The 25,722-nt window shown below is 40.4% G+C and overlaps 1 protein-coding gene across 1 annotated transcript in view; it reads right to left on the bottom strand.

Annotated features, from left to right (window-relative positions):
* Positions 1 to 557: 557 nt before the first annotated feature.
* Positions 558 to 25,722, bottom strand: part of gem (transcription factor CP2 like gemini) — a 47,190-nt gene continuing 22,025 nt past the window's right edge. Inside the window, exons 4-17 of the mRNA XM_080278260.1 lie at positions 24,294 to 24,409; positions 18,721 to 18,917; positions 16,011 to 16,190; positions 14,635 to 14,757; positions 13,798 to 13,921; positions 13,207 to 13,317; positions 12,644 to 12,715; positions 11,048 to 11,122; positions 8,768 to 8,878; positions 6,823 to 6,944; positions 4,139 to 4,259; positions 3,633 to 3,829; positions 1,667 to 1,859; positions 558 to 710 (exon numbers count right to left, since the gene is read on the bottom strand). Of these exons, the coding sequence (XP_080134386.1) occupies positions 558 to 710; positions 1,667 to 1,859; positions 3,633 to 3,829; positions 4,139 to 4,259; positions 6,823 to 6,944; positions 8,768 to 8,878; positions 11,048 to 11,122; positions 12,644 to 12,715; positions 13,207 to 13,317; positions 13,798 to 13,921; positions 14,635 to 14,757; positions 16,011 to 16,190; positions 18,721 to 18,917; positions 24,294 to 24,409 (1,895 nt within the window). The remainder of the gene's footprint in view (positions 711 to 1,666; positions 1,860 to 3,632; positions 3,830 to 4,138; positions 4,260 to 6,822; positions 6,945 to 8,767; positions 8,879 to 11,047; positions 11,123 to 12,643; positions 12,716 to 13,206; positions 13,318 to 13,797; positions 13,922 to 14,634; positions 14,758 to 16,010; positions 16,191 to 18,720; positions 18,918 to 24,293; positions 24,410 to 25,722) is intronic.

Below are 25,722 nucleotides of genomic sequence, written 5' to 3'. Positions count from 1 at the left end.
TGTGAAGTTGTGAAGTTCATGAAACCATGAGACTGTACAAGTAAGTGTATATGAGAGTCCACCAGAAGAAAAGAAAAAACTCATTAATGTGGACTATCATGAGTAATAATTCACTGACAATTCCCTGCAAGCATAATGTCCTACCTAGCTTATTTCTCATTCCTACCTAAACTTCAGAGAGCCTTATTTCTCATTCCTACCTAAACATCAATGAGGTAACTTTTTAATTTTTATTTGTTGTGTGTGTGCTTCATAATGCTATACAAAATACTGAAGGAAACACCTTCCATTGTCACAGCTGGCACGGACTTGTCAGCGATCATGATAGCACTGTTATATAAGAAACAGTACCTGTCAAATAAGAAAAGGTATACTGTAGATGCATGGTTGTTTGCATGTGGGATTACTGTGAGACTGTACAAAATTGGACACAACAAACCTACTAGAATGTGACCAGGTGTGGATTATGAATGAGAGGCTGCATGTGTTGTTCTGCATGAAGGTAGCATACACAAAATGCAAATGAGGATGTGTATTAGAGTGTATGTGTGTGTGTACTATGACTGGGAGGCTGTTTGTGTGGTAGGAGTGGCTGTGGAGGTGTGGCTGGTGGTGTTAATGAGGCGCATCAGCAGACGGTACCGTTCTCCAGCACTGTCCTGAAGCACCTCTATAGCCAGCATCGACTCATCACTCATGTTCTGTACAACCTGAAATAAGTGAAATTTTAATGCTTCACTGCCACATTCAGTAAAATGTCACTTCATCATTATCATTATCATCATCATCATCACCATCATCATCATCATGGCACTATCATCCAACAACCTCTCCATCAGTGCCTAAATGACTCCTGCCAAAAGCCTGGCTGCACATGAATAATATGGGCTAACCAACCTCTAAGTCTCATACACAAAGATAATGTATCACCATCACCACCACCATCACTACCATCATCATTGCCATTTTTTCCCCCCCCACCAAAATGATGCAGTGAAACAGGATCCTGAAGAAAAAGGACAATATGAAAAGTTGCAAAAATTATTGACAGTGAAATGGACAAGATAATAACGTACTATTCAAGTCCCTGGAACCATTCAAATCTTCACAATCAGCCTCCTGTTTAGTATCACAGCCTTCATAGCACCAACCACCTTCCTTCCACGTGCCATGCTACTTTCCACTTCCCTTGCATATTTACCGTATACAGTATATATCTGTTTTATTATGACAGCCCCTCTCATCAGTTCAGGCGTTTCTCTATTTACCAGCACACTGCACTGGGATTCACCTATTCTCCCAGGAACCATCATTTTATTCTTCACTAGTTTCACAACACAACACTCAGACATCCACAAAACTCTACACAAATCTGCAAAGCTCCTGTTTGCTTATTAGCAAGCAGAATATCATTTGCACTTATGTCAGCATGAAGTTGTTGTGGCACCAGGCTCATCTGGACATGAACTCAGTGGATTGCAGGCTGAAGTTGCCCTTTTCCAGCAGTCCACCATCCTCCTTTCAGGGGAAAGGGAGGAAACTGAGACGTGTATAAATGGGTGCCGGGTTAAACTGGTGACATCAAGTGAAGGTATCCCTCTCAGGCACCTGCATGAATAAAATACCCAAGTGTACCACCAGCAGCAAAACAGCTACATCTCCTCACCTCATCTGTGACCAAAATGTGTATACCAGAAGGTCCCTGAAGGTAGAGGTCATGTATGGCTGATGGAGGGACTCTCATGAGGGCGGCTAGGCGGCGTGTGAGTGCAGTGGTAGTGAGGGTGTCCAGGTACAGGGCATGGTACAGACGCTCATGCTCCAAGCACACATATACCCGCAACACAGGCACCACGTTTCTGAACAGGAGAGAGAGATAACTTCATAAACTATACGACTTTATATACGGTAATTCACCATCAACCAATTTTCTGATTAGGGCAGAGATTCCTTCATAACCTATCTGCTTACATAAGTCAACATCATCATCATCTCGATCTTTTTTTTTTCCCACCTGGGGATAGTGTGAGATGGGTCAAGAAGGAAAGGCAAGAGAAAAACACAAAAGAAGGAGAACTATGCATAAATATATATATATATATATATATATATATATAAGTCACAGGCCGATTACATTTGGTTCACAGACTACACACACATTCAAAGCCACTCCAACGATACAGTTACACTTACAAGCACTTCTCACCCTACATACAATCTCTACCAGACAGCCTAAGCTGTATCGTCCCGACTTCAGTCGGGATAGGCTGGTCCTGCAGTGGATACTCAAATGGCTGATGATGATCATGTAAGTGGGGGCACTCATCATCCACTCACTCAATGTAGTGCTCCTGTCGGGTGTCTGCCTTTTCCTCTCCTCCATCCTTCTTTCCTTCCATCCTCTTCTGTCTCACGTTCCTTCATTCTATGCTTGTCCTTCTGCCTACAGGAAACTTTACACTCCCTCTTCTGTCTTTCCTTCCTTCATTCTATCCTCTTCCTTCTGCCTGTGGGTGACTCTGCACTGAGTGACAAGCCAAATGGTTTCCTGTACACCGGGAAACCATTTACTACGCTGGGTGGTAACCATATAACCAAATTTTGGCGCCTGGTGATTTAGTGGGTAATTATTGCGCTCCAATTGGATTGAGCCGGTGAAGGTTTATATCCAAGGCATGGTTGTGGTTGATTGCTCATGTAATGCCACTCAGGGATGAGTGAGGCTGGTCACTCTCATCTTAAATGTCAGGACCAACTGCCTAGTCCCGGGCTCCTACGCTCCTCATGGGGCAATGTAGGATTGGATAATAGATAGATAGATAGATAGATATGTACAGTATATATATCCATCCATCCGTCCATCATCCAATCCTATGCCACCCCATGAGGAACATAGGAACCCAGGGATAGGCAAGTTGGTCCTGACATTTAAGTTGAGAGTGACCAGCCTCACTCATCCCTGAGTGGCATTACATGAGCAATAAACCCCAACCACTCCTTGGATATAAACCTGCACAGGCTCACTCTGACTGGATAGCCTCAATTACCCATTAAACCACCAGGCACCAAAATTTGGTTACATGAAGTGGTAGGTGGGGGCGCTCACCATCCACTCAACCGATGTAGTGCTGCTCTCAGGTGTCTGTCCTTTCCTCTCCTCCATCCTTCTTTCCTTCCATCCTCTTCTGTCTTTCTTTCCTTCATTCTTTCCTCTTCCTTCTACCTGTGGGTGACTCTGCACTGAATGACAAGCCAAATGGTTTCCTGTACACCAGGAAACCATTACTACGCTGGGTGGTAACCATGTAACCAATTTTGGCGCTTGATGGTTTAGCGAGTAATTAAGACGCCTCAATTCAATTAACCCGGTGACTGTTTACATCCAAGGAGTGACTGGGGTTTGTTGCTCACGTGGTGCCACTCAGGGATAAGTGAGGCTGGTCACTCTCATCTTAAAAAAGAGTGGATGACGGTCACCACCACCTACTAACAATTTGAGATGTGGGGGCATCTAACTAACTCTGCATACAGAACACAGAAAATCTCAATGACGCATGTGCCAACAATACGAGCCAGCATGCAGGAATACTTGGATAAAGATGGAGACAGAGAGAGAGAATATGGTCACTCACTTGGCATGGAGGGCATAGAAAAGCCTCAGTCCATCTGCAATGCCGCAGATCTCAATCAGGTCTGAGCGAGAGAGGCGGAGGAGGTCCGTGCCGGTGAAGTGAGCCAGCATGGAGGAGTAGGAGGAGAAGCGATTAGCATTGAGCCACGCTGCAGTTTGGGCTGGTGTGCTGTCAGGTCGCAGGGCTGGTCCACTACACTGGAGAGAGACATGGAGTTTAATAATCATTATTATTTGTTGGTCATCATTATGCAAGTTGCCCCCTTCCCCCCCCCTAGTTAAGCCTACGTACACCACAGAATATATGTCTATTAAAAGTCTGATCTCATGGTTGGGCTACTACACTATGAAGGTCCTCACTATAATTTGCCTGTCAGTGTGAGGGTGACAGTAGGGTCAGGGTTTGGGTAAGAGTAAGAGTTGGAAGTACTGTAGCTACCTTCTCGATAAACAAGAGGTGTGTATGTGGGTGTAATAATTTCGTATTACTGTACTTACTTTACTAACTTTGGTGTCCTGGTCATCATCGTGGTCAAGTCCGTTCTCTGCACACTGCTGAAGCACTGGTTGTTGTGGCAATAATGACTGTTGTGGCTTGTTCTCACTTGGGGACCCTTCACTCTTATTTCTGTGTTAGATTAATTTTCATCATCATTAAACAGATGTTTTTTTTCCTTAACCCAAGGATAGAATGAGGTTTTTATTTACTCATCTTTATAAACAATTAGCCCTTGATATAAGTATACATTAAAAAGTACCACAACTCTGATATACAACTGGTGCTGTAAGCTGGAGAAAATTGGCATATCAGCCTTGTAGGAGGCAATGGAACTTTGATAAGAAACTATTCTGTCGATTACTGCAGACCTAACAGCAAAAACAGCATAAAATATTTCATGCGTATCAAGTACTTCCCGTATACTGCATTACACTGGCATCCCGTATACTGCATTACACTGGCATAGTAACTTATTTTTACTTAGATTATCCCTTCAAAGCAATGATGTATTTTTATTTTATTCAGGCCACTTCCAGGCAATCTTACTGACCTTTGGATAGGCCATTTGAAATGGTGGGGTTGGATATTGCTTTTATTTACCCCTTCATAACTAAAGGTCTGTCTGGAACTATTATCGTCTGGCAATGGTATGATGAAAAAAAAAAAAAAAAAGTAATCAGACTGAAGAGGTTACAGGGGGATTTTTTGCAGCGGAGGAGATAACCACATCACTCTGATGATGTGCTGTAAACTGCTGCCACTGGACCATTTTACTCAGCTTCTGGACAAGCTTTTTGTGCTGGAAGAGTTAGATATAGCCTTCATTAACCCTTCCTTGCAACTAAAGGCCTGTCATTGATTAAATAAAATGACCTAGTAAAAGCAAGATTAAGAGAAAATGCATCAGTGAATAGCAGAGGTGGGTATATGAAGGCAATATTTACCCTTCCAGCTCAAACAATTCTGAGTTTAGTATAATCAACCAGTGACAGCAAGAGTGATATACAGGGTGGTCCATATACAAGGCCATATTCACACGAGGCGTTTTTAAATGCGGAGTCTACCACCAGGGAATGCAGCAGTTGTACACATGGAGCGTTTTCAACCATGGCATTTAACATGCATTAGGCTCCGAGGCTCCCTCCGTACAGATGTCAGCGTCAACTCCGCGTGGACTGCCTGCTGGGGTCGCCATGGCAACGCGCAATCGCTCTTCTCATTGGCTAGTCGCAAACCACACCAGCTAATGAGGCGCGACGTAAACATCAAAACGTGGCATTTCCAGCCGCATGTGTCCATCCCCAGGGAAACACATGTACCTCGAACAAACACGCAGTAGGAAGGGAAGTGTCGCATCGCGCTTTTGGACCAGCAGTTGAGAAAAACGCGCGGTAGCATGTGTACAATCCAATACACTACCAATGTCTTCACTAACGCACGTTAGGAAACGTGCATTTGAAAACGCCTCGTGTTAACAGGACCTAACACTTCTCTTTCACTCTGCCTGCAAAAATCTCACATGTTTTAGGAAGCACTCAGTCAGCATTACCATGTTTATCCTGCATCATTTATCAGTTTCCTACTACCACTGCCACATCCACACGACTGATCCATCCAATTAACACAAAGGATACCGCCCGATGAGTTAAGTGGAGTGCTATTTATGGACCATTCTGTATAAAATGATGAAAACATACCAAAGGAGTTGAAAAGACACAGGCAATAATGTGAGACGGATGGAATTGGGAGATGAATGGAACAGTTCTAAACATAAATACTGATACATTTCAATGCAAAAGACAATAAAACAATGACATGAAATCTAGTAATATAATCTTTGGAGGCCATCAAACCAGGGGCGTTCCTAGAGTATTTGGCACCCCGGTTGGACCTATCCAAAGGCACCCCTTACTTTCTGGAGATGAATAATATATATAGTGTACAATTGAAAATTCATCATTCCATGATTGTTTTATGGTAGTTTCAGAATTCAGGTTCAGCATAGAATCATTTACTTTCTGTCTAGTTTCTGACAGAAACTAGACAAAACAGTGAAAAGAAAAAGTTACCATTCAGCTAAATGGCATCCCCCTATGGCTTGTACCTGGGGCAGACTGCCCTTCTCCCCCTCCAGTATACCACTGCATCAAACTTTCCAGATTATTCCGATGTAGAAATAGGCGTGATATTACTGTTCCGCAATCCAACAGGTTTTTCAGAATATAATTATTAACCTAAACAAATGGAGCGACATTATTGTACTATCTGCAATCCATCAAACTTTTTAAAATAATATGTAAGATTTTCATATTTATTTGACTAAAAGAGTGATGCTATATTACTGTCTGCAACTTTAAATGATAAAAAGTGCCACCGGTGCCACTCATCAGTTGGTGAAAAAGGTACAGTTATGAATGGAAACAAAAAAGGGGAGAGGAACACGGAAAAGAGAGAGAGGGAAGGGGAAAAGGGGGAGAGGGAAGGGGAAAAAGGAGAGAAGGAAGGGAAAAAAATTGAGAGGGATGGAAAGGAACAAGGAGAGACGGATGGAAAGAAAAAAGGGAGAGACAGATGGAAAGAAAAACAAAGAGAGAGGAAGAAACACAGAGAGACAGATGGAAGGAAAAAGGGAGAGACTGAAGGAACGGGAAAAGGAAGACAGATGATGATAAGCATTGGTAGTGTCACTCACATGTCAACTGGGGGACTGGGGCCACGGAGGGATAGACTCTTGACGCCGGATACCACAGGGCCAGTGGCCACAGCAGCTGATGATGACTCCGTTGCAGGTACATAAACTGCTTCAGGGCACAGCTGCATGCACATGGAAAAAACTGTCTATACCCACTCAATGTACTATCAATCTATTCATCTATCTATCTATCATCCAAGCCTTATCCTATTAGCAGCACAGGGGCCTGGGACTATGCTACTTGGTTCAGTATTTGAGAAGAAAGTGACCAGCTGTTAGTGAGTGAGTGCCAATAAACACCAACCATTCCTTGGATGACATCCCTTATGGGACATATCCAGTTGAAGTGCCTTTTCCCACTAGAACACCAGACACACCAGACATCCATCTGGTTAATATAGTTATCATGCAGTGCAGTCACTGATTCCTTGATTATATGAAACCATTCAGTCTGTCATTCAGTGTACTCACCTGAAGGTAGCACAACATCAAAGGGAATGCCAATAATCCCCTGTCATCATTGTGTCCAGTCTTTCATATTTCTCATTTCTCTACACTCACTTAATGTACTCCGACCAGCCAAAATTCCCCAAGCACACTGTCTTATCTTCCATATTTCTTATTCCTCTACACCCATTCAGTGCATTATCACAGATAAGGTTTGCCAACAATCCCTACCAGCATTATATCCTGCCTTCCATGACTCTCATTCCTTCTCAAATATCAAACAGTATCCTTCTGTCTCATACTCTTCTGTTGTGTTGCACACTAGTATCACACAATATTTCATACAGCATCTTCCACTGTCACATCAGCAGTAAAGTGCTGGTAAATTTTTTACTGTGATCGTACAGCATCACATCTATACTTGCTCATATCGACAGCTATATTCCAAGTGGTATGAAGTAATAACTGGAATAAAACATTGTGTGGCTGTATTTAAATCTTTGTCTAAGTAACCCTAGACATAGGTTAGGCAGCCTACTCTGTAATGCCCAGCAATTCTGAAACCGTCAAACTCATATGTCACCACCTGGGCACTAATACTCGCATTACAGTCATGCGCCACTTAACGTCCTTCCGCTCAACATTCATTCACTTTAATGTCTATGGACCCATAAAAAAAATAAAAAATAAAAAAAAATAAATAAATAAAAAATCCGAAGAATGGAACGTAATGAGTGTATGCAGGCGAAATGCAGTGTTGCTGTGTGAGGGCCAGCCAGTATCCCAAAACAAAGTGAATGCAATGCTGGTGGTACAATACGTAGTACAGGACATGTGTAACCTATGAAGATGCAATGTAATACTGTTCATATGTCTTAATAATTTTCTTTTTTCCCAACTTACATAAAAGCAGTACAAACTATACCATCTATCCATCATCCAATCCTATGTTGCCCCAAAAGGAGCGTAGGAGCCCGGGGCTAGGCACGTTGGTCCTGACATTTAGATGAGACAAAAAGCAGTAAAAAGTTTACTAACAAGCAGTAATAAGTTTACGGTATAACAGTGTCCTCAACACCAGCCGAATCCACTCGTGTATTTTATAGGCTAGGTATTACTAGCTTAATTTGGGCTTTTATACTGTACTGTACTTTAAAAGTAATATACAGTACAGTACATACCATACAGTATACCTGTATATATAGTACAATATACAGTACACATTGCTATTTTTCAGAACATATCGTGGACGCTAAGCGATGCATGACTATATATGTAAGGGATGTTCCATTCAGGAATACTAAAATGGTATTACCAGGACTGTTTTTATGGCACATTAATCCACCTAGCAGAAAAACATTACTGGAATGACTTTTTGTTACAAGATTTTAATAATCAAACTACTCCCTGCTACAGTTGAGATCAAACAAAAATAGCTACAATATATGACAAAGACCTAGGAACATTTATGATGGACTATGTAAGTGCAATAACTAACCTCTGTAAGAATGGTACACTCGCACGATGGCTGGTACTTCTCCTGCTCTGACAGTGGCCTCTTCAGTATCTTCTCACGGTCCTGCTTGTGTTTACGATCTGCTCCCTTCAGCTGCACTCACATGGAACACAAACATCAGCATCAGCATCCTAACCCACATTTGCTTCTTATAAATAGAATAGGTAGAATCTACGTGAAAAGAAACATGCAATGATGATGATGATAAATTAATATGACAGCAAATTTCTGCATGCTATACAAGCATGAGGAAAAAAACTTCCTGATGTCTTAGCTGAAGTTGTATAGAGAAGATACATTAACAAACTAAAACCACTCTGAGTTGATATACTTCTGCCAACACCAACAAAATGTATGATTTACTGATGTAATTCTCCTTCCTACCAGACAAAACTGTCTCTATTGTATGGTTTCAGTCTGGCCTGTTACACAACAGCAGAGACTGCATACCTTCTGCAACACCAATAAATTTTATTAATGTATTTATTCCTGCATCAAGAACTAGATGCACCTCAAAACCAATTAAGCTTTTCCTTGACCCACAGCCCACCTACCTGTCAAAGTTCACTGAAATCCAAGGACAACTTTTTGAGATATCATGTTCACAGAGACAGACAAACAGAACATAGGTGAACACATAACCTCCATCCAACTTCACTGGCAGAGTTAACTAAAATGAAAAGCATATACCCTGCAAGAAATTAAAATTCACTGCAATAAAAGTGGGTAAATCCTTTAATCTTGAAACAAAATGAAGTTATATAATTGGATTTACCCCATAAGATTTGAAAGCTTCACATGGCTAAAACATCACTCCTACCGACCACCAGGTACAATTGGATCTGACTTTCTTTGTTTACCACTTCTGCCTGAGGACTTAGTTTGTTTTATTACTACAACCTCCAGATGATTTTATATAACTCAGGAGAGACTTTTTCAACTGGAGGGACATGGCCTTCATTACCTATTCAGGACATGGCCTTCATTACCTATTCACTACAAGGCTGCTCTCATAAACAGAATAAAGTTACCTAGTGGCATCAAGAATAAAACTGAGTGATGTACTCTGACTAAAAGGGTTAAGTCTGATAAAAACATAAAAGATGGTTAAATTTCAATTCTTCATTATCATATTCATCCTGACCTCTTTTCCCTCCTAATGATGGGGTGAGGAAGGGTCCACAAAGCAAGAAAAAAAATGATGGAAGGAAAAACTTACTGAAAGTCTGCACAAATGAATAAGCTACACTTGCCGATATACAATTTGGTAAAACAAATGTTGACACAACAGTATGCTTAAAGAATGAAATATATGAGTGAATAAAAGGAAAAGCAAAAACATGTTATTTGAAAGAGGTATAGAAATGAACTGCAGGTTGAGAATGAATGGTACAGTGTGGAAAATGTGTATGTGTTCAACTATTTATATTAAATACGGTGGGGTGGTGGGACATGGGAAGAGGGACTGTAACTAAGCAAGGATTAACAATGTCTGGAAGGGCTACTGTCGAGACCATTTCTCTGAGAATGTGGTGACATCAGACAATACAGGAAGTATTATGTTATTCTCCTAAGTTGTGGCTCTACACTATACATTCAATGAAAAATGTGGTTCAGAATATCACAACTTTTTAACTACATCTTCAGTTCATTCATTTTAACCAGGTGGAGATTTCCATCCTCTGCAGCTTATTTCTATGAAGTTAAAGGCACAATAAAACAGTACTACGGCTCAACTTCCTTCCCATACAATTTTTTCATGGTTAGTGCTCTATTCCAGTGCTAATTTCTTACCACAAATCAATATTCACAAAGGAGAATTGGCAATTTTCCACCTAGTTAAAGTGAAGAAAATATAATACTGTACTGCAAATTATGGGAAACTGGCAAATCTACTTAACAGGTAGTAATGGAAATTTAAAAAGCAATCCTCTAAAATTTCCTGCAGCCCTCAAGGCAAAAAAATGCAAATCAATAAAAGTAACTTGCAGTGAGGGCTTACTGAACCTGTTTTGTCAGTACAGTACATCAATAGCAATTTTGCTCAAACACAGCTAAAATTCTTGCCGTTTTGCAGCTTTATTTCACATAGCTCAGTGGAAAAAGATAAAAATACATCACATCTGTACACCTTTTCCACAGCACTTCTTTGTGACTGGCAAAATCTCATGTTGACCTATTCTTACAACTCAGTACTGAAGATGATGAGACGGCAGTTTTAGGCTAAGTTAAGAGTAAAAATAAGTATAGTACAACACTCACCTTGAACACCTTGATCTGACAGGCACACACATACAACCTCTCCAGTCCCGAGCTGGTTTGTGCGTATGTCTCCACCTGCAGGAAATAAATAAAAAACATAATTGTAAAAACCGTACCAGCAGATCCAATACTACCCCTCTGAGGTGGTGATCCCAGGCTAGGCTACTGCAGATCAGCAGATTTAACATGAGTCTGGGGATTTCTTCTTCCATTATTCTAGTCATCTCTTGGTGACTTTATGCAGTTTAGGATAAAACTTTTGTGTCAGAGAGGTTAGACTTACTGTTACTAAACCCTTTCAGTTCAAGCAGCCTTTCATATGCTGAAAAAAAAAAATCACCTGGTGGCAGGAAGAAGAAACTAAAAAACTCATCATCTGGATGCAAGGAGTTAAGGGAAGATGACCAGCCAACTCCCCTTGGTGGCAATACATGACCCAAACACTCCTAAACACCTCTTGGGGATCAAACCTGTGCATGGCCATTATTCCAACTGGGGCATTCTATCCACTAAACCACCACCACCCAAAATTTGTGGTCTGCCAAAACAACTATAATCTGTTTTAAATGTATGACCAAAAAGATGGAAATTGCAGAGAACTTCTGGGAAGAGCTACTTAATCACTTCATCACAGTAAGATATAGACTGGGCTGTACTATTATACAAAGCCCCACCTAGCAATAATTCATCATCATCATCCAGACCTCCTTTCCCACCCTAGGACAGGGTGAGGCATAGCATCGTCCAGACAGCCCAATTTTGCCCAATCCAATGGGCCACATTTCCATTCACTATCATTTAAGCCCCTGGAATCCTGGCTCTATCTGATATGCCAAAAACATTCACCACATTCTGTAGCTTCACATAAACATATCCAACAGAGTCCATTGGTAATATTTTCATTACTAAAATCTTATATGGCTAGTGGTGATGACCATCATCCACACTCATTTGATGTAGTGCTGCCTACTTTTTCCTTCACATTTATCGTTCTTTTTCTGTCTGCCCTCCTCTCTTTCCATTTCTCCCATCTTTCTTGTCGCTTTTCATTATTCTGCTTTCCTATTCAGGTGCCTTTACAATGAGTAACAAGTCTAATGATTTCCTGTAACCCAGGAAACCATTTACAATGATGAGTGGTAACCATGTCACCAACCCATACATGTTCCCTTCATGTCAACAAGTGGGCTGGTGGAGGGTTATGTCCCTCCCAATAAAACAACTAACTGAAAGATAAACAGTCACCCCTTAAGGGATTAAGGCATCTAGCTAAAGATACAAAGATATATAGACAGAAAAGGTGGTTTTTGACAGTGGAAGGTAGAATATTTTTGATGGACACTGCTGATACCGGTACTTCTCTTGAGGTGGCCTATTTCTGATGGACATTGATGATGGTTCTCTTGACAGAGTTTTTCATTCCTCTTTTTCTCATGGTCCTGGATATTTTATGAAGAATACGTATTATTATAAGAATATAATGATGATGATGATGATGATGATGACGATAATGTTGATGATGATGACAACGATGATGACAATGATATCAATGATGATGAAATTATGACAATTAGTAAACAACAAACAAACCCTTACTTGTATGCGAAATGGAACCCCCTTCTCCCCTCCATGTTTTTTTGGTGTGAATTCTGTGCTGATACAGTTGACCTGCAGGACAAAAGAACAAACCAGCTTTAAAATTTAATCAATTGTACATCAGCAATGGAACTGGAAAAACTGTTTATCCATTCACCCATCATGCAGTCCTGTATTGCCACATCAGGAACATTCAAAGATAAACACACCATTTACTGGCTCAGTGGTAACACTCTTGCCTGGCATCTGTTAAGACGGGGCTTTGCGCCTTGCTCGAGATGCAAAAAGTTTCACCAACAAAGCAGGTGGTTACTGTCCCACTTGATCAAGGGGATGGGTGTGTGTGCATGTGTGAAGGTCATGGCCTTGCCCTTTGTCAGACTCTATGAGCTCTCAGCTCTCTTCCGGGAAAGGTAAAAGCTGATGATCACAACAATCACGTGATCCTGACCAACCCTGAGAGGTACACTATAATAAAATACGGAGCAACAACACTATGAAACCATGGATAATTTTTTTTTTACTATATATTAACTGTAGAGCAAAAAAAAAAAAATACTCACTTTAATATAAACGCCGACCTCCTTCGTTGGATCCCAGTCAAACTCACAGGTGTTGAGAGATCTCGGCTCCTGTTGCACATCAAAGATCCCGTATGACAAAGGTATGTCCACCTATAAAAGCAAGAGTCAGGTAAAGTATTAACAGAATAATTAAACCCGCATTTGGATGAAAGATGCTTATTGGTGAAAGATAATTCAGTTCAGACCTGTATTATATGAATAGGGACAAAAAAATATCTACAACCCACAAGGAACACACATATCTGAGGCACAACATTTAAGGTGCATGACTAGTCACTTACCACGGTGCGACATTACGTTATCAAGAAACCTTAACCATGCCTTGCATGTACACCCGCATAGACCACATCCAGTTTGAACACCTAATCCACACCACCATCACTTGTAACCATGGTAGTTAACATGTTACCATTTTTTTTTCCCTTGAAGACAGCACTACCTAATGTAAGAATGTTACAGTAGTAGTTTTACCTTTCCTCTCATTTCTTCCTCTTCCCTTGTTTCTGTCTTGTCATACAACCAACACCCTGTCACCAGCTCATTCCTCCCTCATCCTCCCCCTCCACTAACCTCAAGGATGCGCTCGCCCGGCCTCATCTGTCGCCAACTATCCAGCTGCTGCTTCTCCATGTACTGCAGCCGCCGCTCGTGGAAACATACTCGGATCACACTGCGGTAACGCTTCCCACGGCAACTGTGAAGGCAGTGAAATATAATCACTCCTCATTACAGGCAGTCCTAGCTTTATGTCTGAGATGAGTTCTAAAATATCATAACTTTTGCCATACAACTGGTACTGTTAACTGGGTCAAAATGGCAAATCAGCTATGGAGGTAACACTGGAACTTCAGTGGTAGATTTTCTGTAATTTAATAGCAAAAATAAGAAGGAGTTATTCACGATAATTGATTTACTGTTACTCAGTAACACTTTTTTTTTTCCCTTGCAGTACAATTATCATCAAATTTTTTTTTTCCCTTGCAGTACAATTATCATCAAATTTTTCTTATCATCACACAATATTCACCTCAGGGAAAACCTCTCATGATAGAAAAGTTAAAAGTAGTCACTATATATTTCATTCTTGCTACTGCTAAACATTTCTATTCACTATCAAAGACTTCTCATGGTGCAGGGGCAAAGGAACTATGGTAACCAATAAATTACATGAGGTTATAAAAGCATACAACCAAAATGGGTATTAAGTGTCTGCACTTTGGGGATTTAGTTTCAGAATGCTGTCCTGTAACTGAAAACATACATCTGTAAAGACTGGGGGGGGGGGAATCTATCAAGTATGTCAGAGAATCCATATTCATGGGATAACTACATTACTAATCTTAGAAGTGTAAAATTCTCTCTCTCTCTCTCTCTCAAGGATGCAACTCTTAAGTCAACCATTCTTACTTAGTGAGGTCGCCGAGTTTCTTGACCTTGATCTCATAGCTCTGACCCTGATTGAGATATGACAAACTCTCCTCGTTCACCTTTGTGGCCACAGATGTCGCTGCTCCCAAGATGTACTGGAACCTACGGAATAAATATGGTTAGTAATCATCTCCCATACCTATAGCCTCGCATACTCAGGGGCACAAGTTCACCAAATATTTCACTTATTCTCAATTTCATGTTCCTGTTAGCTAATATTCCTAATCTGAGAGGCTGGGTGTGTTTCTCAGCCAACAGATGATTTTGTAATATGATGTGTCAAGGAAAAAAACAAGTCATGTTCAAAGAGTGAGGCAGATACAGCCAAAATAAAACAAACTTTTGGCCCTAACTGTATACTTGATTTGAAAAAATTATTAGTGCATGTTTGGCATAAAATAATTACTTGGCAAACAGTGAATATACTGTTCATCCATCCATTCATCATCAAATGCTATGTTGCCCCATGAGGAACGTAGGAGCCCGGGGATAGGCAAGTTGGTCCTGACATTTATGATGACAGTGACCAGCCTCATTCATCCCTGGGTGGCATTACATGAGCAACAAACCCCAACCACCCCTTGGATATAAACCTACACAGACTCAATCCAACTGGAGCACCTTAACTACCCACTAAACCACTATGCGCAATAATTTGGTTATGTGGTTACCACCCAGCATAGTAAATGGTTTTGTGGTGTACAGGAAACCATTTGGCTTGTCACTCAATGTGGAGTCACCCATAGGCAGAAGGAAGAGGAAAGAAAGAAGGAAAGAAAGACAGAAGAGGGAGTGTACATTCACCTGTAGACAGGAGGAAGAGGAAAGAATGAAGGAAAAAAAGACAGAAGAGGAAGGAAAGAAGAAAGGAAAGGGCAGACACCCAAAGCAGCACTACATCAAGTGAGTGGATGGTAAGCATCCCCTGTTCAAGTGCATATACAAAAAGCCAATGCATGTATGTTGGAGCCTTTATGACTGAAACTAAACAATACAATGGCCTGTTCACCTGCTGTCTTCATACAGTGGTGGCTGTGGTGAGCTAGCAACCTGGTCAATGGTCAGGGCTGTGGTGAGGGAAAAGGTGTGATGGGTGTTGTAGTATGAAGGTGTAAGGGTCAGGTTGACTGACTGAGGAAGGCAGATATATTGATAAACAGAGATACAAACATATACTTCTGATGTTCATCTGTTACCCTAATAAGGTGGTGGCTGTAGTAAACCAGCAAGAGGTTTGCTGGGTGTGTCTGTGATGAAGACGGTAGGGTTTAGGTGGTGGTGGTACTGTAAGGGGATGGGTATCAGGCATATACATAGACAAACACAGACAGACAGAAAGATAGATAGAGACTCACCTGTTATCCTCATAAGGTGGAGGATGTGGTGAAGATGCAGAGACTGGGTCATGGGAGGGTTCACCAGAGGGGGAGGAGTGGTGATGGTGGTGGTGGTGTGAGGGGGCAGGGTTCAGATGTTGCTGTAGGAGCTGGTGAATAGATGGTGGAGGACCTTCCATGGTGTCACCACTCAGCAACCTGATGAAAAAAGGGAAGAAGTACCCATAATTATGTGAATGGTTGCTCCTGCAGGAGAGACCCTGTAATATTTGAGGACTGGAATGATGGTCTCATGAGTATACTGTGCTGTAATGGAATGACAAGACATGGGTTAATGTTGGGACAAAACTGCTGCGTTGTTACAAAATTCCTATACAGTAATCCCTTAATTCACGCAAACTTTTTTCACGCAATTTTGGTTATCCACACATTTTTCATACAACAATTAAAACAAAATTTTAGTATTCAAATAAATAATTTTAATATACAAGAGAAATAAATGAAAGATAAAAATGCCTACCTGCTGCCTGTGTGCATACATGTGTGTGTGTAGGGGGGGGGAGGTCTACCACGTACCACACAGTCAGTTTGAATCGGACAGTCAAACCGTGCATAACTCACAAATCGTTATTTGTGGCTTATTTTTCTGCCTTCCGGTGATTGCTTGCCTTGTTTGCCAACATGGGGCCTAAGCATAGTGCTAGTGATGCATGTGGTTGCAAACCAAAACGGACTCATAAAGTGATGTCGCTGACAGAGAAAGTTAAAGTGTTGGACAAACTTAGGGAAGGAATGTCGGCGACAATTCGCCGTCAGGACGATTCCCCGTCATTTATTTACATACCAGTTTATTTAGCAAGTACAATACACAAGTTTTTTACTGAGTTATAAAATCCCCCTGAAAATTAGTTATCCATCCATCCACCATCCAATCCTACATTGCCCCATGAGAAGCGTAGGAGCCCAGGGCTAGGCAGTTGGTCCCAACATTTAAGATGAGAGTGACCAGTTATTAAAGTATTAATTAATCGATAATAAGTATATTTACAGAATGACGGGGAATCATCCAGGGTGCGAATTGTCCTGACGGAGAATCGTCCATGTTTTGACAGTGAATTGACCTGACGGTGAATTGTCTCGAAACCGTATGTCTGAGGTGAATGAGTCAACTGTTCGTACAATAAAGAAGGCAGAATGTAGCATACAGGAGGCAGTGAGGGCTGGTGCACCAGACTGTGCTAAAATGTCTCCACCTATGCCTGTTAATTGTCTCGGAACCACATGTTTGGGGTGGATGGTCAACTGTTCATACAATAACGAAGGAAGAATGTTGCATACAGGAGGCAGTGAGAGCTAATGCACCAGACTGCTAAAGTGTCTCCACCTACGCCTGTGCTTGTCAGCCTTCAGTGTTAAATTTCTTACATTTTTGTTGTTTTTCATACTTTATGCTGGTTTATGTGTATGTAGTGCATAAAGTGTATTATTCAGATGTAAAACACTTAATTCTCCCTACGTGTCGAGTGGAGTTGGTGGAGGAGTAGTGCCCCTCCCTGTAAAACAATTAACTCTAAACCCTTGGCCACCCCGTTTGGGATACATGGCGTCTGGCAATGAATGAATGAAAACACTTAATACACATGCGTAATTACGTGCACACATGGGCAGAATGTATATGCGAATTTACCACATATGCAAAGGGTCTGGGAATGTAACCCTTGCGTGAATTAAGGGATTACTGTACTGTAAATTCTTCCACATCACTAATGCTGTACAATGATTTGGGGTTGTGGAAACTTCCTAACACTGGATTCTGCACCTTAAATTATCTTGCATGGTACAATCAGCATCAAAAGTCCTGTCTCCTCTTCTGTTTTCTACTCTATGAACTTTGAAATTTACTGGTAGTCTTGTGAATCCGCACCAAATGACATTGATGACAGCGACTGTGGCCAAAAACATTACCAGTGTCACCTGCTTCTCTTTACCCACTCTTCTCTTTGAAATACATAGACAGAAAAGCTGGAGTTGACGACATGACCACTGTACTTATACATCTTGGCAATACTGACAAAGACTTGTAAATAACGTGTAAGAGAATATTCAAACTTTCACATACAGTACAAAAGTTTTTTAGTGAGGGTGTTAGGGAACATCCTCAACCCCTTCACTCCAACGACAATTCTTATTTTATTCCAACTAGTTTCAGAGGCATCTGAGGGGTTAGATAAAGTATCAAAAACCCCTTCAGTTCCATATAAGAAGCCCTTCCTAAATGAGTAGATCACCTGTAAACTGCAAAAATAAAATGGAACAAGGCATCATGTGACTGAAGGAGTTAACAGATGAGAATACATGCTAAAGAAGTGTGGAGTTGGCAGTAAGATGTGTAGGGTCAACGTATCCTTTATGTCATTTATTAACGCTCCAACATACTTGTATGCATAGGCCTTCGTCACCTAATGGCAGCTCTCCATACTGATCGATCTCTGGGATGCTCCCTACTCAGTCGCTAATCCCTGAGGTCACACTCTATGACCTCATCCCAAGTCTTTTTCCCAGACAAGAATATGCAGTAAACACATAAGGGGTTAGCAGACAAGAATGTTCTGTAAACACACACCATACAGTGTTAACAGATGGGAATATATAGTACAGGTGTTAAACACATGCAGCTAAGAGGTGTGGGATTAACAGACAGAAATGTAAACCAGAGGTGTGGACTCACTTGAATAGCCTGTCTGTGGTGTTGGTCTGGGAGGTGTCGTCAAAAGTGGCAGGCGAGGGTGCCGATGATGAGGATCCCAAGGAGGCACGGTCTAGACCAGCGTGGCCAGGAGTGGAGGTGGCTGGGGATGACACTTCTTCCTTGAATAGTGATACAGATGGCAGTGCCAGCAATGCCTCACTCATGTTGTATGATGCCTGCAAATATACAAACCAGTACTGAATTACAGTATTTGAAGATGGGGCTCAATGGGTTTCTCACTGGTTACAATCTTTATCCCAACACCAATAACAAGGCTTAGTATTTCTTAAAGCAAAAATAATCATCATCATCCCAACCTTTTTTTTCACCAAGAGATGGGGTAAGGAAGTATACACAAGTACTATTAACTACACTATATACCTGCAACTTAAGGAACCTAATTCAGGCGGGAAAATTAACAGCCCCATAGTTACATTGAGAAAAACTAAAGTTTTCCATCAGCACTTTATTTTAAATAATGAAAGAAAATAAATGTTTAATGTTGTTCTGTACCTAAAGAGATTTTAAAAATCACCAATACAGAACAAACACCAAATGTCATGCATGACAATTTCTGCTAAAAAACATGCACAGTATAGTGATTGGTTGGTTCTATCTATCTATCTATTGCCAGATGCCATAATCCCATAAGGGGTGGCCATTTGACTTTGAGTTATTTGTTTTATGGGGAGGGACACTAACCCTCCACCAACCCACTTGCTGACACATAGGAAGCACGTGTGGTTTGGTTATATGGTTACCACCCAGGGTTATAAATGGTTTCATGGCTTACAGGAAACCATTTGGCTTGTCACTTAATGTAAAGCCACCTGTAAAGAAAAGAAAAGCAATAAGATGTGACAGGAAAGATGGGAGAAATAGGATGAGAGGAGGGCTGACACAGAAAAAGAATGATACAGGCTAAGGAAGAAGTAGGCAGCACTACATTAAGTGAATGGATGATGGTCGCCACTACCTACAACTATTAGTTGGTTATGAATGTAATAAAATTTCACTCTACTATATTTCAATGGGTTAGGAGGGCAGTTGGTTAACTTCAATGAATTAGATAAAGGTCTTATACATGCTCACATGGACAATGGTCTCTAAATGTTAATGTTTTTAAACCTGACATGGACAGTGGCCTCTAAATGTTGAAGTAATGTTTTTAAACCTGACATGGTTGACACAACTCAAGCATTCTATTCCTGCTAATGCCAGATGATTTTATTCAGCTGACAGTGAGTCACAGCGGCCCAAGAGTTTAAAACAGTCACCCTTAACCCTCTTAAAACCTTCCAAACACTATTGAAAAAAATTTATGAGAGGGGGAACTATGGAAGCAGAAAGTTTTTCAATCAGACTGATGAACCTCAGCAGTCTGCCTCATTCTCTTTTAGATCCCTTACAGTGATCAATGCATCCTCAGCTCCTTCTGACTGATGGTGTCATTTTAATTTAAACCTGCAATCTTCTTATTGATTATTTACCCAAAGATTTTTCCAACTTTAGTTTAATAAAACTTTTAATCCATTCAGTACAAGAGGTCTCCCCTATGCTGAATAATACAGTCTGGCAGCAGCATGAATACAATAACGATAATGTACTCTGACACAGCACAGTTAAAATTCAGTAGAGGAAAACTTCTCAGTCAGGAAGCTGTGTGTGGCATAAACAATAGGCAAAATACTTTTCCACAGCGCAGTGAATTAATTTTTCTGCCAAGCATTCATATAAAATAAGAGACAGGAGCAGTGACATGTATACCACAACTCTAACCTCTTTGTGCCCCTGGAATACTCTATAGTGTTATAACACCACACCATGCTATATCAGTTATAAAACTGTCTGTGGCACTGGAGTGCGATGCCCTCATATACAAACAGAGAGAGAGGTGCACGTTATAGAAAAATCCCTCAACTTCCCCATTCACCCCAAAATGGGATGGTGGACTGCAGATGGGCAACAGCTACCTGCAGATCACAGGTTCATTACTGTGCTTTTTCTGACTCCTGCAGTTCATAGACTTTTTTTCTGATGTAACTCAAGCTACCACAAAACAATTTTACTCAGCTAAGACTGATGTATCTCCCGTACTGAAGGGGTTAACAAACCACAGCATGAAGTTCCACTACCAGCAAGGCTAAATTCACATCACAACAAGTTTCACGGTATAGTCTGGGAAGCAGCAGATATTCTTGCAAATACCCGTTAAGCTGCTACTCCATCCGCATTGTTACTATCTAATTCAAAGTCAAACGTGATGACGACTTACTCCACTGAGATGAACCTGACAAATAAAAAAACACAAATGGAGTCACACATGCTCAAGTGGGTAACAGGAAAGATCACCAGTAACTCTTTCATGGTCATGAGAAATCAAATACAGGTCCTCGCCTACCTATGAACGGGTTACATTCTGAGAAACTGCTCATACGTCAATTTTTTTGTAAGTTGAAAATGCATGTAATACACCCAACCAACTGAACATCATAGCCTTGCCATGCCTACCAAGTCTTTTAAACACTCTTAGAACACTTACATTAGCCTACAGTTGGGCACAATTATTAACACAATGACTAATTTATAATACTTAATTCCATGTAATTTATGGAATATTTAACTGAAAGTACAAATTTGTAAGTGCGAAAGTTTGTAAGTTGACCGTTCATAAGTAGGGGAGGACCTGTATTCTATTTCAGTTGTTGCAAGATAATTCATTCCACTGTGTGATTTCCTTAAGCCAAAGGAAGACCATACTGTCACCTTTAACCATCTCATAACTTGGACAATTCCAGTATTCTATTTGGGAGCTGCCAGAATGTTTCATTTAGACTCAGACTCATAGGAGGCTGAGGGAGTTAATTATAAGGCCATCTAACTGTCACAGGAGGTTGAGAGAGTTAATGATAATTGTAAGGCCATCTAACTGTCAAAAGAGGCTAAGAGAGTTACACCATATGCAACAGTATCATCATCATCAGTTCACTCTTTTTCCCCATTTGCAGGTTGGGTCAGGCAGGGTGCAAATAAAGGAAAAAGAATGAATAGTACACTGGGAGAACTAGTCAACAGTATGCCCAATGAAATGGTCCACATACACATTCACAATTGAAGCCCCTGGAATCCTAGCTCCACCTGATAGGTATAGCTGCCGCACACATCTTCATATTTACCTATAGGACAGCCAATCCAGAGACATTCAAGTTAAAAATGGGGTACTAAACCCCTGTCATACACTCCTTGGTACAAAATCTATCCAGGCAGCTCAATCCCTTGTCAGTAACAATTTCCAAACTGATTTTAGAGAAATTCATCTACTTAGACTCTTATCCATCACTCCAGTATGGTAAAATCTCATTTTTACTATAAACGCAGGGTCATATTTTATACTGTACTTTAAAATGTACATTTATGAGCAGACTGATGGTACGTGGAACCAAGATTCTACTTTTTATTTATTTATTTTTTTTACAGCAACTTCCTTTGAAAAAATATATAAACTAGAGTGGCACTCAGTGAAGTGCATCTCTCTGATAAGGGTAATATAATTTCCAAACGACTCTTCATAATCAGTTAAAGTTTCGCAGAAAGTGTTTTCCGGATCCAGAATCTGTAATACGATCCAGATCAGTCCCTAAAGTTAACTGATTGTTCCCTGGAACATGGGCTATCTACCCACCAAATTTGGTCCAAATCTCTCTTGTAGTTTTTGAGTAATCCTGTTATCAGACAAAAAATTAACAAGCAAACAAACAAACGGGTGAAAACATTCTTTCAATGTCAGAGAAAAATAAATTGTGTTTATTAAAATCGACATAGTACAACACTGTGAAAAGTGGGTATATATATAAAAGAAAATGAAGTTAAATATGCCTTTAAATACTCTACTCAAATTTGGGTCCAATAGGCACTACATATAATAAAACAAAATCCACTTAACCCCTTCAAATCAATGACATTTCACACTCCAATCCTGCTATCCCCAAATGATTTTATTCACCTTAGCACAGATTTCTATAACACAAGATAACTCCTCTAAGCTGAAGGAAATTGTTCAGTGGCAGCATGAAAAATGAGGGGAAAAAAAATCCTTGTACTCTAGTAAAGAGGTTAACAAATAAGTCACAACAGCATGGGAGGAATGGAGGAAGAGAGTGAAGCAAGAAAATGAGAATAAAAGTGTGTATCAAGGAGGAAGGAGGAAGAGGGAAGGAAATGGGAGGGGCAGGACACGAACAAGAGGACAATATGGAAGGAGAAAAAGGAGCAATGAAAGAGAATAAAGGAGCAACAAAAACCATTAAAGAGATACAGAAATGTGGAGTACCAGTATACAAAACTTTAGTCAATGCTTCATCATCACTGACAAAGTAGCAATAAAAATGCTGTGAGCCTTACCACTAGGTCCAAAGGAAGTAAGGGAACAGTGAAAGAGTTAGATGGTAAGGAAGGATATTTCAAAATAGATAAGTATCCCTGTACCCAACATCACTCAGGCAATAAAGGTAATGGTATTCTGCAGGTAAAGAATAATCACAAACATATATAGTAAGTCTTCATTTATAAGTTGGTGATATATTCCAAAACATCCTCTTCCATGCAACTGATTGTGAACTGAACACTTGTAAATTTGGGGCTACAAGGAAATTTAAAATATCAATACAGTACTGTTAACTCTCATAGCATTAGCACACATTGTATTTTAAATTGATGAATACATGAAAATGACCTTGACAAAAATCAAGTACTTTTTAGACAATATTCTGCCTCAATTTAACCCTAAATGAGGACCATAATGAGCAGTTTCTAAAACACGGTGAAAGGGAGGACTGTCTTCAATACTGAATTTCCTTCTTTACAGCCAAATCAAAGCATAACACTGTTCAGCAAGTATTAAATACTGTCATAATGATATTTTCATATGGAATATTTCTATTTTAAGTGCAGTTTATGCTAATGGGAGGAAAATTATCAGTGTCAATATTTTGAACCTCCTTGTAGCCCAAAACTTGCAAGTGGTTAATAAGGTGAAACACACAAATCAGCTTTATATGCTGTATGTGAACTTTAACCCCTACAATTATGAAACATCTTTTAAACAGGAGTCTTGCTACCTTATGGCTATTTTCTTCTGCTTTGGAGCCACGAGCTGTAATGAAGGGATCCAAAAGTTTAAATTAACTTCTTCACAACCACTTGTAAGTTAAATAAAATAATCTTGCTGTAACTAGAATAAAATGAAAATTACATCATCAGACTGAAAGAGTTAAGAAGCAAATTTTCTTGTAATTACTGTAAAAACCCTTGCCGGGCTGAAGACCTCATATGAGACACAATGAAGGCCCGCATGTCCAAACTGCAAGCCTCATATGAGCTACAATTTACAATGGTTATAAACAATGACTATGGGGAGTTAAACTACCTTACATAGAATTAGCCTGGTAGGGTTAAAAGAACAGCAGAAAGTTCCAAAACACAACTTATATTGGGGACTTTCTGTACCAGTGCATGAAGCGGAAAGGTGGAAAAGCAGCAACAGTCATACTCACTGTGCTGATGTCGACACCAAGCCCCGAGAGAGAGTCATCTAGATCAGCCGCCAGACCCTGATCTATGTCCTCGTTCTCCCACGTTGGACGCTGGTTTCCCTCCACTGACATGTATCCTGGCCAGATGCAGAGCAGGACATGGGGTCAGAGTCATAATGTATGGATGTGGAGAGAGGAAATACAGAATACGAACAAGGACTGGAGATGCTGAGCTGTCTGTGAATACTCTGAGGACGTTTTTATTTATTTATTTTTTTTTTTTTACTGAAATAATCTAGATCCTACTTCCAACTATTAAGTATGGTGACTTTAAATGTCAAGCCTGAGTAGCCAAGCCAGTCACCTTTATTCCTGATGGGGCAAATACAATACTGGATGATAAATATAATCATATAAGCTAGAGTGGATCCCCAAAGAGGATAATATGAAAATTATCATTATCAACACACATCCCCATAATTATCATCCTAAACCTACTTCCTATAAATAATGGGGTGGGTAGGATCCCAAAACAAAACAAACTTTCATCATCAAAAACCAAACATGCACCAGTAAGTCATTCCATTAACTACAAAGCTGAAGTAGGGTGCTAAACACATCATGTACTTCACCACACACACTTCATCTAACTATCAAGTCCATAGCCTCACCAAGTTTCATTTCTTCTCACACACTCATTTATCAAAACTATCCACTTTCTAATAAGTACAGTACACATCCCTGTAAATTCTTTTTCCTCCTCAATTTTCATCCAGAAATTTCTACCTTTTGAAAAAATTTCCATACCATAACTTACAAAAAATATTATGTTCGTCTATTCACTGTTAATTTTTATGGTTACCAAACTTCAATTAAGGTCATCATCAGCTTTCATATCACAATGAAAAATGAATGAACCTTTGTTCATTCTTTTGCTTCCTGAACTTCCACTTCAAAAAAAAAAAAAAAAAAAAAAATCATTTATCCATTTCACTGATATATTCATTCATTCATTCATTGCCAGACGCCATGTATCCCAAACGGGGTGGCCAACGGCTTAGAGTTAATTGTTTTACAGGGAGGGGCACTAATCCTCCACCAACCCCACTTGACACATAGGGATGCCAACAGCATCTGGTGTTCCCAGGCGGTCACCCATCCAAGTACTAACCAGACCCAACGTTGCTTATCCATCTATATATTGCCAGACATGTGAATCCTGTAAGGGATGGCCACAAACAAATTGCCTCCCAGTCATTCTGTCCTTTGCCATTTGGCTGCCCTACATACAACTCATCCCCTCTCTCATATACTGTATCTCTCCACCCAATCCCTCCATCTCCTCCTTTGTCTCCCCCTCCCCCTTACCCCCTCCTCCTCACTCACACATTCTTCTTGTCGGTTTCTCATTCCCCATCCTCCCAAATGTCCAAACCATCTTAACACTATA

The sequence above is a fragment of the Coenobita brevimanus genome, chromosome 72 (assembly GCF_032717465.1).
Source record: "Coenobita brevimanus isolate Jiangsu-jjx chromosome 72, ASM3271746v2, whole genome shotgun sequence".
Taxonomy (NCBI): domain Eukaryota; kingdom Metazoa; phylum Arthropoda; class Malacostraca; order Decapoda; family Coenobitidae; genus Coenobita; species Coenobita brevimanus.
Note: the sequence above shows the minus strand (reverse complement) of the source record. Positions and strands in the feature narration are given on the sequence as shown.